The 17,844-nt window shown below is 50.4% G+C and overlaps 1 protein-coding gene across 2 annotated transcripts in view; it reads right to left on the minus strand.

Moving 5' to 3' along the window:
* The window catches only part of SCARA5 (scavenger receptor class A member 5), a 101,831-nt gene that overhangs the window by 28,497 nt on the left and 55,490 nt on the right, over positions 1-17,844 (minus strand). For both annotated transcript variants that reach the window (XM_079770953.1, XM_079770954.1), the window contains exons 4-5: positions 7,957-8,631; positions 261-341 (exon numbers count right to left, since the gene is read on the minus strand). In XM_079770953.1, the coding sequence (XP_079627079.1) occupies positions 261-341; positions 7,957-8,631 (756 nt within the window). The remainder of the gene's footprint in view (positions 1-260; positions 342-7,956; positions 8,632-17,844) is intronic.

Genomic DNA, 17,844 nt, shown 5'->3' on the forward strand with positions numbered 1-17,844 from the left:
GGTGAAGAGTCAATTTAGGGAGCTGTGAGCCTCTCATGTACCCTTTCCCTTCAATTCCTGGTACTTTCCATGAAAAAGTATTTGCTCCATCCTATTGTTACACCCATAACCCGTCAGTCTCTTAACGGAGCAGGGCATTTGAGGCTGAGTTGATTGGGCACATGACTAACCCCAAGGAGAAAGCACAGGGGCAGGAATGGATTGGTGGCCCCTTCCCTTCCTGGTATGCCCAGGGCCCTCCCGGGGGGTTTCCCCATTACCTCGAAGTCCAGGTAATCCAGGGATTCCAGGCTCGCCTTCCTTCCCTTCATCGCCCTGATCACCTTTGGGGCCCGGTGGTCCTGAAAGGGTTACAAACAGCACCAAGATTAGAAGGTGGCTTTCTGGAACAGGACACCCAATGACTGGTGTCCTTATAAGAAGAGAAAGCACAGACCGACACCTGGGGAGAATGCCACATGGCGTTGGAGGCAGACATTGGAGGGATGTGTCTACAAGGATTCTGGTAACACCAGAAGTTAGGAAGAGGCCAAGAAGGATCCTCGCGCTTTTGGAAGGAGTGTGGCTCTGTGGGCCCCTTGGTTGCAGACCTCTGGCCTCCAGGACAATGAGAGGATACATTTCTGTTGTTTTAAGCTACCGAGTGTGCGGTGCTTTGTTATGGCAGCCCCAGGAAACCAAAACATGTATGCTCACAGCATAGCAGTAAATGTCTTGCACAATAAATATTTGATGAATGAATGAGTTTATGAGGTCAGAGGGTGTTAATACATACAAAACAACCAGGAGGCCAAGATCAAGATGTACTGATACATTCTAAAAGTTGGCACTGTCCTCAGACCCTAACCGAAGTAGACAGCTGTTTAATAATTCAATGGCACACGCACAGAGGAAAAGTAATCAACAATTTAAAAATGCACGAGTTACACAAATCATTTGAGGACTGGCTTTTGGAGCCATCTTCCTCTTTTCTCTGAGGAAAAGCAAAGTCAGATTGATCCCAGTTTTCAGGTGACAGAGTGGAGACACAGAACCTGTTTAGAACACCACTAAGATTATAGATGAAAGGCAAGACATACTAAAGAATCCAATCAGCTTCCCAACGCCCATTCCAGCAACCTCTGGCCAAGGCTGAAGAAAGGAGACTGAGAGAGGTCCCCGGGTCTCTGTACTCCGTGGGCTGCCACAGGGGTGGGCCGCCTGCCTGCCCCTAGCCCAGCACACCCCACCCCTTTTCACTCTCCTCTGCCCCTCCGCTCCTCCCCACATGGAACCCAGAGCTCCAGGAACTGAGCAAGTCAAGGATGCAATGGACCAGACACTCCAATTTGTTCTCTTCACTCTGCTGAGTATGGATCTTCCCTAGAGTAATTCTCACGAAGGGAAGACGCTGCCCAGCAGAATGGCCCTGATGGCAGGGCGTCAGGGTGGCAGAGATCACTTGGGGTTGATTGTGGATATGGAGCATCTTGAGTTCCAGGTCCTGGTTCTAGAAAATCTAAATAAAACATTCCTTTCTTGGGCATTGGTAGCGATGCATAAGTGGATTAAATGACATCATGGATGTAAAGGGACTTGGTAATCTTTGAGTGACAAAGCCATCCCTGACAATCTGTACCCCATTTTCCACAGCGCTTCACCAGAATGATTTAAGATGACTGTGTGTGAAGATCCTAACCTGTATGTGAACTCACCTGCCAAGCTTGGCTGGGTCATTCAGACAGTCAGGTCTGAAAACATTTTTCACATGGACATATTTTTTTAAAATACTTTTTTATTTATTTCAGAGAGGAAGGGAGAGGGAGAAAGAGACAGAAACATCAATGATGAGAGGGAATCATTGATTGGCTGCCTCCTGCCTGCCCCCAACTGGGGATTGACCTCACAACCCAGTCCTTGACTGAAATTGAACCCTGACCTTCTGGTTCATAGGTCGACGCTCAACCACTGAGCCATGCCGGCCGGGCTGCACATAATTTTTAAGATACAAATAATGGGTTTGTGAGGTTCTGTATTAGAGATTAATTGGGAAGAAGTCGGGGCGGACAGTAAAGGTGGGTAATGACTTCCAAAACTTAGTCACTTCCTTAGGTGATCATGGCCCAGCAGACTCAGAGGAGCCTAAAACGTGGCCAGTCTGAGTCTCGGGGGCCAGGCTGCTTAGTGTTCTGCCGATCAAGCGTTTCTTCAAATCATTGCTGCCCATGCGTAATGTCCTCCTGGGATCTGACGTTTTATCATTTTCTCAGGAATCCAGGCTAAAAGTCTTGAGCTTGCTTTGTCACTCATCCCTTTGCTCTGCCTTCCTCGGCTGTTACTCTTCAAGGCTCCTTATTGAGGAGACTCCCGTGTCGGGTCTCTCTCCCTCCCCGGCACCAAGCTCATCGGGGTCCTCATGGCCTCGCTCCCAGCCATTTGAGAGACCTCCTTGTCTCCACTTTCTCTCTGCAACCCTGTTCCTGCTCATTCTGTTAATTAATCTCATCAGAGTCAAAGGAGCTCTGTGCCCTTGGGCCCCCCTCTCTCAGGATCCGTGCTTCTGCACACCTACAGTCTGATACTTCTTCTACCTTAGCAAAAGCATTCTCCTCATGGTGCCCCTCCCCCCCCCATCCCTTCCTTTCTAAGAGTCCTGTCCTTCAGCCCTGGAGCTCACCTTCATGCACACCCTTCTGAACTCTTAGGACACCAGAGCAGAGCTCCCACATTTCAGAGCTGGACAGAGCCTCAAGCATTACTGTGCACAAACTCCCCACGGGGGGCACCCCGGAGCGTGGTCAGGTCACTGTGCCCAGCCACTCACCTCCAACTGTGGTCCCCAAAGAGGACAGGCCTCTCTGAAAGGCTAGAGCTCCCCTCTCTGTGGCCCCGTGTCTCACACAGCACCTGGTACACAGTAGGGACTCAAAGAATGACTTCTGGGCAGTCATCGAAGCTGTTCTGGTATCCATGGTCCCAGCAGTACCCAGTTAGCTTTTTAACTTCTCATCTTTTCTACCCCTGGAGCAGGCGGGAGCATGGAGGTGGGCTGGGATAAGGAGGAACGGGGCCTATTTCTCCTCAGTCATGAAAACAGCCCCAGAGCCCCAGAGCCCACTGTGCTTTTGGTCTGGTGTGCCATCCTCTCCTTCCTGCCTGCCTCCTGGAGGGGCCTGAGGAGTAGGACACCTGTGCCTGGGTCCCCTCTCAGAGCCTGCCCACCAGTCTAGCCCACTCCCCCCGCCCCTCTGCCCCCAAGGCCGTTCTGCCCTTGCCCGGCTGCCTGAGAGCCACTCCAGCTGGAAGCATCTCCAGAACAAAACAAAGTGTATGTGACCCAGCATTTGGGAGAAACACCAGGATTCTTCTGGGAGCCAGCCCGCAGGGAGGGAAGAGCAGTCCGCTCTCCCTTCCCGGATCCTGGCGATGGGGCGGGGGACTCGCGTGTGCCGGAATCTGGACAGCGACCTGCCAAGAACAAGTTCTCATGACAGCTGATAAAGTGGGCCCGACGCCAGCACAGCAGTGACCCACATCCTAATGTAAACACCACCCCAGAGCCATGCTAATTCCGGGGCAGCTGACGGGGTGGAGCTCCTGCACTAGTTACTCTACTCCCACGTCCCTGATGCCACTGGGCACTGCATTCTCCGTGCTATCACCTGTACACTTGTGAGCGCTTACTTCCCTCATTCCCGGCCTCCTCTCAGCACCCTGAGCATGCTGTCAACGGACTGTCAACCCCATTTCACCACCAAGGAGACTTGAGCCCAGAAATGCAGGCAGGCGGTCCTGCAAGGCCAGCTCTCCTCTGAACCCTGAGGGAAAAGGGGGTGATGGGTGGGGCTGGGTGCAACTGCTAATTTTCACAGCATGGTCTCCGGTTCCATCCCAGCAGAGCCAGATACAAAAGGTGAAATGACAGAGAGTCACACAGCCCTCCCAGGGAGCCCCTGCCCAGCCCCTGCTTCCCAGGCCTTAGTGGAGGAGAAACACTATTTCCACGTTGCTCTGATCAGAGATACGCAACACCTCCAACACATCCCTGCTCACTCAAGGCCAAAGCCCGGTGTCCAAGCCTGGAATCCAAGGCTCCACAACATTTCGACGTTCCTTTATAAACATTTGTTGAACTGGACTCTCTACTCTACTAGATGGTGTTTTTCCTTGGAAAAAAAAGCAGCCTGCAGATAAATTTGCTTTGCCAACTTGTTTTTATGAATCAAGAGATGTGTTTTCTAGTCCCAGTGGGGCCACTGCCTCAGGATTTGATTTGAGTAAGTCATCCCCACCCCCTCACCCCCAGCCTCAGGGTCCTCGGCAAGAGGAGTGGTCTATGTGATTTCAGAGACCTATTGTCACTAATGTTATGGCGTTCTATAAAAGGACCATCTAGCAAACAGAGCCATCTGAGTGCGGCTGGGGAGCTCTGCCTTCAGGCCTTTGCTCTCGCCTTGCCTTTCCCCTCTTGGGGTGCCTCCTCTCTCCGGTTACCTTCCCCCCATCCTGATATGCCTCTTCTCTCTGATCATCTAAGCTCTCCACTGTTTTCAAAGCCACCGACAGATTTCGACAGACCTGCTGAATGCTGAAAACCATAAGCAGAAAACAAAGTACCGCTGTGAATGTACACAAAAGACAAACTGGAGACAAAATTTATGGAAAACTGTATAACAAAGCGAGAGAATGAAAACCATTTGGGGTCAAGCTCAAGAATAACATAAATAAGCTCATATTTGAAAAATATACATAGCTGAGTATTTGTGGATTCCGAGCCAGGAAGGGCAAAGTGTGTGTGAGTGTGTGTGAGTGTGAGTGTGTGTGAGTGTGTGTGTGTGTGTGTGTGTGTGTGTGTGTGGAGACTAAGAAAGGGCCTGGACAAAGCGAGGGCAGAAAGGCCGCTCTAGACAGCAGTCTAGAAATGCACGGCAGCTTTCCTGATAAAGCATCCCTTACCCGAAAGCCTGGGTAGAGTTTTGTCTCATTAAAGGTGAAAGGTAATTACATTTGGATATGCCCGACAGCATCCTCTTTCCTCGTACCAATGGGGTCCCTAGCAACCATGAGAGAGGGGAATGGGAAAGGGAGACACCAGATGCAGTGGTGATCCTGAGAGCCAGAGGGCTGAGTGGTGATCACCTCTGAAGAGCCAGCAGCCCATCAGGAATGCAAAGCATGAAGACTGGAAGGCAGGCCTGGGCAGGGCCGAGATGAAACTTTTAGTTCAAGAGAACCGAGTGTGAAACTTACTTTAAGAACCAAAGAAAGACTACTTGGAGGATTTCACTGGGAGAGCATTGCCAAATGAATGGCCTAGAGCAGTTTTAGTTGGAGCCAAGGAGAGGGGAATTGGAAATTAAAGAACCAGGATGTAAAATATTCAGAGAGGCGCGGGAGGGTACACCAGAAGGAAGCACGCTGATGTCTGTTGATTAGGAGGGGGAAAAAAGGGGGAGAGCCTGGGAGGGACTGTCTCCCAAGTATAGGGATGGAGTCCAAGGGACCATGCTCCCTTCTCTCCACCGGGAAAGCAGGATGGTCAGTGACAAGAATATGGTTTCTGAGCCAGAACAACCAACCCACTTTCAGACCTTGGCTTTGCCACTTGCCAATTGCTTAATAAACAGCGGGGAAGTTATGAAAATGTATCATCTATAAAATAGGGACAATAATACCTTTTTGTAGAATGAGAGGATTAATGGTCTTTAATGTCCTGAAAAATTAATTTAGAGAATTAATGCTGACAAAATGTCTGGTTCATAGTGGGTCATGATTCGGTGTAGCTTCTATTATTACTAAGTACCTGCTATGAGCAAGGGAGGTCCAGGAAAAGAGAAGACAGGAAAAGCTAAGATCCCCATGGTGTGGATTTGAAAGGAGACATTCCACCTCCAGTCCTCCTTTGATTTCTGAGAGGTGAAACCCAAAATGACCCAGGACAAGAAACCCAATCCTCTGATTGCCCAGGTTTGAGATTTACTGGTTGTTCCACAAACATGGATTGAGTCCCAGTAACACGTCTTGCACTGCTGGGCGCTGGGGCAGGCAGGAATGAACAGATGGGGGTGGACGGTGGTGTAGCAGAACCAGCACTGGGCGTTGGGCTAAACGTCCTGGCGTGGACATTAAGTTGTACGCTTAAAATGGGTGAATCCCACAGCATGTAAATTATGCCTTATTAAAGCTGTTGAAAACCAAAGTCCTGGGTCGGATCATTACCAGCTGTGTAGCCCTGAGTCAATCAGCTATTTCCTCCTGGAGCCTCAGTTGTTTTTCCGCAGGAATCCCTACCCCACCCTCAGTAACGAAACCTGCCTCCACCAACCTCGCAGCTAGTCATGGGGATCCACTTCGAAACAAAATAAACAACGTGCCACCAAACAGTCCGTGAACTGGAAAGTACTATGCAAATGGAAGGCCCCATCATTACTATTTTCTGTTCTGATCAACGTAGAAGCTCTGAGGAGGGAGACTTGGGTGAGCTGGAGAGAGAGAGCAGTGCGGCTCTTGGGAGAGGTGGGTTGGAGTGAGACCTGAAGGATTTGGAGGAGGGGGAGGAGGAAGAGGAAGAAGGAGGCATTGCAGTAGGAGGCACAGCTGGAGTAAAGCCAGGGCTGTGGGAAAGGCGGGCTGGGTCTCTGGGCCAGGGACAAGATGTGTCCCACCGGACTGGATGCTTCACACAGGACAGGGGGTGCAAGCTGGCCGTCTCTGGGCCATATATGGCCCCCAGATGTGTTGCATTTGGCTCACAGTGTTAAACAATTAAACCTTTCTAGAACATTCCATGTTTCTGTTTTCTCTTGAAAAAAAAAAAAGGGAAGCCCTTGTCAGCCAGCCTGGCCCAAATGGGCTGGACCTGCCAGAGCCCCTACTACTCCCCCGACACTGAGGTCACTTTACTTACTGACATCGCTCCACTGGCCCCTGCAGGCAGCTGTGTTTGCAACCCCTGCATTAGGGGAACAGTTGGAGGAGAGGGCAGGGAAGGTGGGCGGGGGACAGGTATGCGATGCAAAGCTCACCACCTGTGGGACCAGAAAGGCCTGGTCTAAATCCTGGCACCGTCACTTCCTAGCCTGCAACTGTGAGCAAGTTTCTGAATCTCAGTGCACTTGCGGTTTTTAAAAGACATTAATGGGATACTCTTGGCACCATACCTGACATAGGTGGTGTTCAATAATGAATTGGGCAGAAGTTGGGGATCCATGGTGAGTTCTGAGCAGGGGGTGATGCAGGAAAAGCGCATTTCATAAATGCTGCCTCCGGCAGTGATGTGCAGGGTGGACAGAAACAGGAAGACACGGGAGAGAGGTGGGTAGAGGCGCCCAGCAAGTGTACAAACGAAGGCCTGCGCATTCTTTTGCCATTATACTTAGGAGGTATACATGAAGCTGACAAATTGTTAAATAAAACATGTCCTTCTACCTGGATGAATACAGAGGGAGGCAAAAGTAGGCGAACAATGGTTTCTATGGAAAATAATACAGGAATTAATAAATAATGCAAGAATAAACTCTGCACTCACAACTATAAACTTACTTTGCCCCGCCCTGAATTGCTTTATAACAGTCTGGAAGGCCAGGTTCAAATTTGGAATTCCAACTCCTTGTAGCTCTACCCATTGGAACCTCTCTCTTCCCAGCCTGAGCCTGCAGCCTGACCCCCAGCCCCAAACGCTTGGCGGCCCCAGCTGGCGCATCCAAGCTCTGGCGACCCAGTTCCCCATTAGCCACCCTTGGCCATTCTCATGCCCAGGGGAGTGGACACGGAGTGCACTGTCTGAGGGAGACGATGCACAGGCACAGGTACAGGCCTGGAAACGCACACAGGCCATTTAGGCAGAAATTCCCAGGGTCCTCTAGGGCAAGACTTAATCAGGGAGGTGCGGTCTCCCAATGTCAAGCCACCTTGGGGAGGGTGCACAGGGAGAAGTCCTGAGCAGGAGGGGCCCAGGCTGCACTGTGGGTTCCTTACCTTTGGCGAAGGAGATGTTCCTCAGAGCGATGGAGTGCTCCCAGTCCTTGAGGCGCAGGTCCTCCGTGATGGTGTTGAGCACGGCCAGCTCCTGCTTGAGCTGCAGCTCCATGCCCATGTGCGCCAGGCGCATGCGGCGCGTGTCCTCGCTGGCGTTGCTCACCAGCACCTGCAGGTCCTGCAGCCGCGTGCCGTGGAGGGCCACGTCGTAGGACAGGCTGTAGTTGAGGCCGCGCAGCGCGCCGCCCACGTCGGCCAGCTCCTCGCCCAGGACGCCCACCCTGCGCGCCAGCCCGTCGAGCAGGCCGGCGTGGCGCCGCAGCAGCAGCTGGCTCTGGTTGCTCTCCACCTGCAGCTGGTAGAGCTCCAGCTGCGCAGAGTCGCTCTGTTGGCCAGTGCGGTCGCGTAGCAGGGCCACCGCCTGCTCTGTCTGGACCGCCTGCGCCTGCAGCCCCCACAGCGCGCCCTCCAGCCGCTGCACGGCGCCCGCCAGCGCCAGCAGCGAGTCCGACTGGTTCTGGAGCGCGTCCTGCACCTTCCACACCTGCTCCGTCAGGTCCACCTGCAGCGGAGCCTGCAGGAGCCGCAGCTGCAAGTCCCTGAAGCTCTCGTTCAGCCGGTTCACGTTGAGAGTCAGCACCTTCAGGTCGTCTGGGGAGCTCCGAGGCCTGGACACTGAGAATGAGGAGGGCGAGACATGAGTGCCACCAGGGAGGTCCTCGGGTCCCCAGCAGCAGGCCCGGCTAAAACCCGGGATGCAATAGGTGCTCAATAAACAACAGATGAAGGGCAAGCAGAGGTGGCTGTGGTTGAGCGCCTTAAATAGAAACCCGCCACTGTTCTAAGCCAGTGGTCGGCAAACTGTGGCTCGCGAGCCACATGTGGCTCTTTGGCCCCTTGAGTGTGGCTCTTCCACAAAATACCACGTGCGGGCGCGCACGTACAGTGCGATGGAAACTTTGTGGCCCATGCGCAGAAGTTGGTTTTCGGCTCTCAAAAGAAATTTCAATCGTTGTACTGTTGATATTTGGCTCTGTTGACTAATGAGTTTGCCGACCACTGTGCTAAGCCAATGGTCCCCTCACTTGTCCGCCCATTAGAATCACCTGGCCAGGTGTCCCACCTTCAGACACTGTGATTGAATTGCTCTGGGTGTGACTTGAGCTTTGGAATTTTTAAGAGGCCAGAGATAATTCCAAGGTGCAGACTAGTTTGGGCATCACTGTGCTCATTGAACCATAGGTATGAGGTTGATCCATATGGCATGGTCATTTCTCTGTGTTGAAAATGGTCAGATATCAGCAGTTTCATGGGGCTAAGCCTATGATCCTGTGTGTTGTTATCCTCTCAAGTCGAGGAGGCGGGTACCACTATTGTCCTCTTTCAGGATGAGGGCTATTAAAAGGGCCCAAGGGAGCCCAGCAAGTCAGTCGTGGAGCCAGACGGCTTGCTTGCTCCAGAACCCGGGTGCTCCCCCACCAGCCTGCTCCAGAACTGCCTGCAGGACCCACGCCCGCAGCAGACTCGGCCAGGCTCTGGGCAGCAGTTTATTTCCCGGCTCCTGAGTTCAGGGTCCCTGTCCCTCTGGCTCATCTCCTGCAGCAAGGGCTCCTCTGGATGGGGACACATGCTTTTATATTAACACCCTCCCTTCTCTGCCTCCTCCGATCCTTCTTCTGCATCCCGTGTTTCCCTCTTCAGGCAAACACCTCATGTCAGTGACTTCCTACGATTCCTCGTGGAGCGGTTCCTTCTCTTGGTTGTAAGCAGCTATTTCACAATCTAAGGGGAAGGGTGTGCATCGTAAGCACTAAAATCTGGCATGTGGTGTCTCCTGGAAGCTCATGGGCTGCACTGGCTCAGGCACACCGGCGCTGGGATGTCTAGGGATCCTCGCTGCCTGTTTGCTGTGTGCTGTCCATCACCATCTCCCTCTCTGGTCTGCACGCTAGAGAAATGACAACCAGAGTAGGAGGTGGGGCAGACGAGGCACGGAGGGCATTCGGCCTTGGCAATCTTACAATAGAGAGAGCTGGGAACGTGGTATACAGTTTGTTAAAACAATGAGAGCATTCGGGTAGAATAGCATTCTTCCAGAGCCTCACTCAGGTTGGGAGGGGAGAAGATTGGTTGTGGGGGTGCTTGGGCCACGGGCAGACCAGCTGTGGCGATCCTTCTGGAAGCACAAGCACTTACGGTGGCCCCTCTGGAGGAGATAAGCCACTTCAGGTTAGACTCAGCGACTCATTGGGCCAGATGGGGCCTCAGAGCCCCACTGCAACGTCTCCCTCTCCAAGATCACACTGCCCAGTGGTCACCCAGCCTGTGCTTCTAACCATCTCTCCACCTTTAGTTGGCTCAATTAGAACGTTCTGCATTCTGTTCAGACTTGACATTTGCCTCCCTATAGTTTCTATCCACTGATGCTGCCTTCTGGGGTCATGGAGACCTAGTGAAAACATTCTCCACATAATTTTGTTATGTGATAAGTTTCTGGTTTAAAACTGCAAGTTTCTACAATGTTCTCTTGTGACGAGGTCCTAAGCATCCCTACATCCTGGCTGTTCTCTTCTGCACATGCTCCAGTAGGTCACTATCCCCTTATAAAAGGTGGTGCTTGATCTACATGTGGTTTTCCAAGATGTAGACAGATTGGGCAAAATATGGTAGATCAGCTCCTTCATTATGGACACGATACTTCTATTAATGTGGCCAAAACTGAGCTCTGTTTAGCTTCAACTGGGTTTCTCAGACTTTCACCATTGGATTTGGGTCTACGCAGTTTTTGGTGACAAGTTTCCCCAATTTACAGATGAAGAAACTGAGACCAGGAGAGTATATGTGATCTGTCCAATGGCCTGTTTTCTGACTCCTGGTTCAGTGATTCACTCCACTGCTCTGCCACCCTGGAAAGTTAACCAGAGAGTTGTCAATACAAATAAAGGTTCTGGAGAGATGGATTCATGACTCAATCACAACCCAAGTAACCACAGGAACTGTCTGCTTAAGAAATCATCATAGGCCCGGGTTCAATTTTTTTTGTTTGTTTTTTAATCCTCACCCTATAATGCCTCACCTGAAGATATTTTTCCATTGATTTTTAGGGAGAGTAGAAGAGAGAGGGGAAGACAGAGAGAAACATCAATGTGAGAGAAACACATCGATTGGTTGCCTCCTGCACGAGCCCTGACGAGGGCCCGGGCTGGGGAGGAGCCTGCAACCAAGGCACATGCCCTTGACTGGAATTGAACCCGGGACCCTTTGGTCCCCAGGCTGACACTCTGTTTACTGAGTCAAACTGGCTAGGGCCCAGGGTTCAATTTTAAAGCTGGTGTGTCTGTCCAGTATTTGACTCAGATTGGTTGATAAATGTCAGCGACAGGACAGTCGGAAAACAGCAAGTCTGATATTGTGTCAGTCTCTGCTCACAGTGTCCCTGGAGTTCAAAGAGAAACTGCCGTGGGTCAGAACTAGTGAGAATACTCTGAGTTTCTGTAATTCTGGTTTTCAAATGGGATCGTGAGTGACTGAGGTAACAGTGCGTCCTACTTGAGTTAAGTCACAGGACTGATTTAAGACTCCATTTTCCCAGGCCAACCAGAGGCAACACCAGGAAGTAGACTATTTCCCTTACTCCAACTCTCTTCCAGCTCCCACCAGTCCCTCCTTCCCTCTCCAGGTGGTCCCCACACCCGCCTGGTACCCTGTACCCTAGGAGGCCCCTGGCCTTGCCCATTGGCCCCTTCCTCTGAGAACCTACCAGCTCTGGGGCCCTTCTCTCTGTCCAGGAAACTGAGCTGAAACTTGCCTGAATGGCGATGGCTGGCAATCAGCCACCCCGCCCTAGAGGGCTCGTTTGGGTCTTTCATTATTGTTTATTGCACAACCAATATAAACATGAATCCAAATAAAAGAAAGAAAAAAGCTTCTACAATCCCACAACCTCCCACAAAGCACTCTGGTTTCTTTCTGTCTTCATTTTTTTTTTTTTAAGATTTTTAAAATTGATTTTTAGAGAGAGAGAGGGAGAGGGAGACAAAACAGAGAAACATTGATTGGCTGCCTCCTGCACTCTTCTCCCCCCCCCCCCCCCCGCCCCCGCTCAGGCATGTGCCCTGACCGGGAAACTTTCGGTGCATGGGACGATGCCCAACCAACTGAGCCACACCGGCCAGGGCCTGTTTTCATTTCCTAGTTCCATCCATATGCAGACCCAATCTTTACAATTTGATTTCCAGGTTGTTGTTGTTTTTTTAACCTAATATGATCATTTCATAAGCATTTTCCCACCCTTTTCTCTGCCTTTCATAATTATAATTTTGATGACTGTATGCGAGTCTATCCGGGATGTGTTGTAATTTACTCATCCTCTTACTATTGAATTGTTTTTCTATCATGGAAAAGACATGCAGAAAGGTCTCTTCTTCTTTTGAAAAATTTCCCAGTAATAAAATTCCCAGAAGTTGGATCTACTGGTCTACTGACAAAAGGTATAGACATTTTTATGATGCAAAAATTCCAGCCAAAGCACTTCCCAAAAGTTATACCTCCATGGGAGAAGGTATGTGTACATTATAGATTGTGAAATGTTCCTGTTTCAGTGAAACCTCAGTGCGCTGAGTATTACAGTTTTCATATTGTGAATTTTACAGGTATAAACGGTGCCTTGTTATTTTTTTGTAAGTGTAAGTGCATTTTGGAAGTGGCCTTTTTAAGGCAATGCATTAGCTCAAAAGAACGATATAGACGTTTTATTTATTTATTTAATTTTTTAAAATATATTTTTATTGATTTCAGACAGGAAGGAAGAGGGAGAGATTGAAACATCAATGATGAGAGAGAATCATTGATTGGCTGCCTCCTGCATGCCCCCTACTGGGGATTGAGCCCGGAATTGAAACCAGGACCCTTCAGTCTGCAGGCTGATGCTCTAGCCCAGGGGTCCTCAAACTACGGCCCGCGGGCCACATACGGCCCGCCGAGAACATTTATCCGGCCCGCTGGGTGTTTTTGCCGCCGCTGCCTGTCCTGCTTAGCAGCCGACTCGTCCTGGGCCCGCAGTGCGCATGTGTGGAATGTGCGCCGCACTCTCTGACTCCCCTCCTTCTCTCTGAGGGACAGTGAACTGGCCCCCTGTTTAAAAAGTTTGAGGACCCCTGCACCGAATTGGCGAGGGTGACATTTTAGGTATCCCGGCTAATCATAACAGAAATTATCTGGAGGGGTAAATACTCTTTGGGCATCAAATCCTGCTGTATAAGCCCAGAGCAGCCTCCCTTTTGGGGGATCACGTACCCCAGAAATGAATGATCTCCTTCTAACACTCACAGTGTGTTCTCAGCCCACTTCACCACACCACCCACCATCTTCCCCCATTTAATTTCTTCCAGATGCTTGCTGTTCTCAACAGGGAACAATTCTTTTTGAGTGTGACTCTCTTCATTCGTGTTTATGCAAACACTCCATTTATCTCTCTGCCTGGTGTATTTATTTTTAATGTGCTTTAATTATTCTTCAACTTTTATGCTTTCACGAAGGGGGAAATAAATCAGAAACTGACAATACTTACTGGCATTTCTTGAGTCCTTGCTATTGCGCCAGGCACTGTCCTAAGTGCTTTCCTTATTCCTACACGAAATCCCATAACCGCCCTGTGAGGTAAGTGTCATTATGATCCTCATATTCCAAATGAGGAAACTGAGGCACACAGAGTAAGTCACAAGGTCACACAGCCAGTGGGTGGAGGAGACTGACCACGGCCGGGCAGGTTGGCTCCAGAGCTCCCAGCTCTGAACCGCTGTGGGATACTATTGAGCGGGTGGAAGGCACAGAACAAACTTTTTAAGAGACGCACAAATACCTAAGGAGCTATGAAGTTAGTGAGTTCCCCATCATAAGCTTAAGCTGAAGTCAGGCTGCTTGGCAGGAATCACACAGAGATTCAAATTTGGGTTCTGATTCAGTATTAATGGCTGGCGATTAACTAATATATTAATATACAATGTGTAATGATATATGAGTGATGTGTTAATGTCAGCCTCCGGCCATGCCCTGGGCTAAGGGACTTGTACACACTTATCTCCAGCAGCCTTCCCACATGCAAGCCATCGCCTTCCCACCCACACCCTGGTGCCAAGTCAGCTTCCGGTTCCATAATTGTCCTTTATGTTCACGGAAAAAAAAAAAAAAAAGATCCTGTGCTGGTTAAGTCAAGGCGCTCCAGATGTGACTGACCAGAGAGGCTATCTTCCCCCAACACACCGGGCACACCCGCAATGCCAGCGAGGCAGATCTGCGTGTGGGCTGGGAGGAAGGAAGCAGAGCGTTCTGTTGGATGTTTAGTGGCATAAATCTGGGGCACTGGTGTTAATAACCCTTCGTATTTGTATAAAAGTTCACATCCATTGCTTCACGTTTCAACATAACTAACCTTGGGAGGTCGGCAGGGCAAGTACATATTCATAATCTCATTTAAGGATGAAAATGGAGCTCAGGGAAGTCAAGAGATGGGCCAGAAGCATAAAATAAGGATGAACTGGGTCATCCGTCCCTTAATCCATTCACATGCCCAACTCCAAAATTTATATGCGCAAGCAGGGCAGGGGATGACATTTAGTAAGCACCTACTGCATGCCAAACTCAGTCCCAGTCTCTGACTAGAGGTTGCTTCATTTCCTCTTCCCAACCACCTGGTGAAGTGGGGGTTATTAAGCCCGTTTTCAGATGAAAAAGCTAACGTGCTAGTAGGTGGCAGAGCATGAAAGCGGGCTCAGGCTGCACAGTATCTGAAGGCCCTGCTGGCCCCCCCACTTCCCTCCCTTTGGGAGAGCACTGGTGGGGGGCACCAGCAGCCCCCGGGGCAGAGGCCCTGCACCAGTCCCAGAAGCAGGAGGGGCTTGTTAGAGGTTTGGAGAGCAGGAAAAAGTGGCATCTGAGAAGTGTGCCGGAGGTGCCCGGCGGCAGGCAGCGCCGAGAGCACTGCCAAATGCCTTACGGTTCTCACGTGGTCCCCCCAAGCCTGCGGGCAGACGGTGTCACCATTTTACAGAAGGAAAAAATGAAACCAGAGCAATTAATTAGCTCAAGGCCATCCTGTCTGGCTCGAAGTCCATGCTTATTTCATGGCCTCAAGTAGGCCAATGACGCTGCAGGAAGGAAGGCGGTATCAGAATTCACAGAGCATCACATTAAGGGCAGCGTGTGGGAACGGATGGGGCTGAAATGAAACTGCAAAGCCAGCACATCAATAAGCACCAAGAAGTAGTCCGGGAGTGGGGAGGGGGGTGGGGGGCTGGGAGGGGGAGGACTTCTCTTAGGTGGTCTGCAAAACTGGGTTGACTTTTCTGAGATCTGGATACAAGTGACTTGAATAGAAAATTGAAATAAAAGTGGAACATAATATCCATTCAGAATTGCATAATACAGAGGTTATCAGTGCATCTTTAGCCCTTAAAGTGATGCACATTTTCATTAGGGTTCCCCTGACCCCAGATGCCGGCCTCGTGGTGTGTGGCCGTGCAGCCACAGGGCTCCGCGCTCAGAGGGCCCTGTGCTTGGGGCTTAATGCTCTGTGGTCCCTCTTTCGAAAAGATAATTTCACCTTTGATAAATTTGTGTTTTGTAAGTGAAGGGCTGAGGCAGGGGCAAGGAAGTGGATGGGGGAGGGGAGGTGTTAGGGGACGCTCATAAGGACCCAAAGGGGAGGGCAGCAGATGGGTAAGTTCTGGGTGAGCTTTTATGTTGCAGTACCCCATGCCCCCGCCTCTAGCTCAGCAGGATGTCCAGGACAAACACGTACAAGCTGGAGACTGGCTTCTTTGCCTGTGGCCCCATCAGGCCCTGCACACACACAGGAGGAGCCAGGAGCTTTCAGAAGGGGCCCCTTGGAGAAAGAAGCCAGACGGACTCTCCGTCTTTGCACGGGTGGCCTGTGCGTTTGGATGCCAGCCTGGGGACTCCCCCGCAGTGGCTCCAGGGCCACAGGTTTTGCCTGTGTCGGTATGGTACCCTGAATGCCCACCTGCAGCGGCCTTTGTCTGTTCAGAGGCTGTAAGGCTCTCCAGGAGAGCAAGCGAAGGTGGCCAATCCTAGGTCTCAGAGGCAGGATCCAACAACAAAGGATGAGGACTGCCCGCCCCCTGAACCGGTGGGTTGGCTGCAACCCAGACGCCGGTCCTTTCCAAACAGACCCTGGCACATCGGTGAGCAAAGCTGTGAGCTGGAGGATGCACAGAGCACGTGCTGCCTGGTGGCCGGCGGCCAGCCATGGTATCCACATTCGGATGGCCTGGCACAACCTCCTGGAATTGGAGGGTGAAGAAGAGGAAAGCTTTAGTACCACTGACCGGGAATTGAACTGTGACCTCCTGGTTCATAGGTCGATGTTCAACCACTGGGCCACCCCAGGCTGGCAAGGCTTTCATACTTTTGAATGACATGGCATCCAGTGAAATGGAACCCTCAGCCCGGCTGAATTGGTATGCCTTGGTGACCAACAGCAGATGGAAAGCTAGCAAGCGTAATACTATAGATGACAAAGTTCAAAACTATCTTCATCGACGTGAAATCTCAGCTGAAGGTAAGAGGATATGTATACAAGGGACAAGTGTGGTGCCTGGCATTTGCAATCAGACTCTGAAAGAGATCCCCTGGGTTCAGCATCAGTTAGCTTGTGTTTATCAAATTGCTACCTGTACTTCAGACCCTCCGTGTGTCTCACACCACTCAACCCTCAAAACGACCGGTGAAGTAAGCATTAAGAGGAGGAGGCTAAAGCTCAGAGAAATTCAGTGCATTTTCAAAGGTCTTGTAGCTAGGAAGGCACAAAACCAGGTCTTCTGATGCCAACTCCAGCGTCTCTCCGCCAGATTCTCCTCCTGGCCTTCACATCACGGTGGGGGTAAATAGCAAACACACACCACGAGAACAAAGCGGTACGATGTTATCATCAGGCATTGTAAATAAGATGACTGCTTGCGGTTTTTCTAACACTGCACCTGAAATCACCCTGCCAAGCTTCAATAGGTCATCCTGGGCTAGCTGATTCTTAGACATTGCCAACAGTCCAGCCGGGAGCATGTCTTTGATATCCAATCCAGAGCCATACCTTCCCTATCAGGCCCGAGAGGCAATATTCTGAAGCATAGTAACCTATCCATCTTGTATAAAAAATTGCTATTTGAAACTCTGCTATTGTTAGATAATCACTAGTCCTGTAAACTCTGTCATTATAAACTCTGCCACTTTAAGACAGCCTGTTATTCTGTAAAATGACTTTGCTTTTAGTTCAAATAATAGAAAAAGATAAACTTAACTGTCTGACCTTGCAAGCTAGCCATCCAATGTAATAGACTAATACTGCTAATAATTATGCCAAGTACAAACTCATTATGTATTCAAGGTTACAACTGTCTGTAACAATAACTCACACAGAGCCCTTTGTTATATCTGCAAACAAAGAGGCTCGAAACGTAAAAATACGGAAAAACTTCCTGTATGGGTGGCTCAGAGATTTGGAAAAGACACCTCCCTCTGGACCTCTCGCAATAAACAACTTCTAATTAATTGGCTCATTAAGGTGTCTTGTATCTCAATCGATGATTGACAATACAACAATTCCTCTGCCTTAATTATCCCATGGCTAGGTACCAGGCAACCAGAGACCAACTCTGTAGTCTAAAGTTCACCAAAATAATTGTTGTTTACCCCACCCTGCCTTGCCTTTCTCACACAAACTCCAATAAAGGCCTAGGAGTTCCCCTTACTCCTGCCTTCGGCCTCCTCACCACCTGATGCTTCCCCATGGCCCTGCCTGCTATGCCGCCTCCCGTCTCTGTGAGTGCAATCAACTCTGCTTCCCCAAGCCTCTCCTCTGCCTCCTCTGTGGCC

Source organism: Cnephaeus nilssonii, assembly GCF_951640355.1.
Source record: "Cnephaeus nilssonii genome assembly, chromosome: 5".
Taxonomy (NCBI): Eukaryota; Metazoa; Chordata; class Mammalia; order Chiroptera; family Vespertilionidae; genus Cnephaeus; species Cnephaeus nilssonii.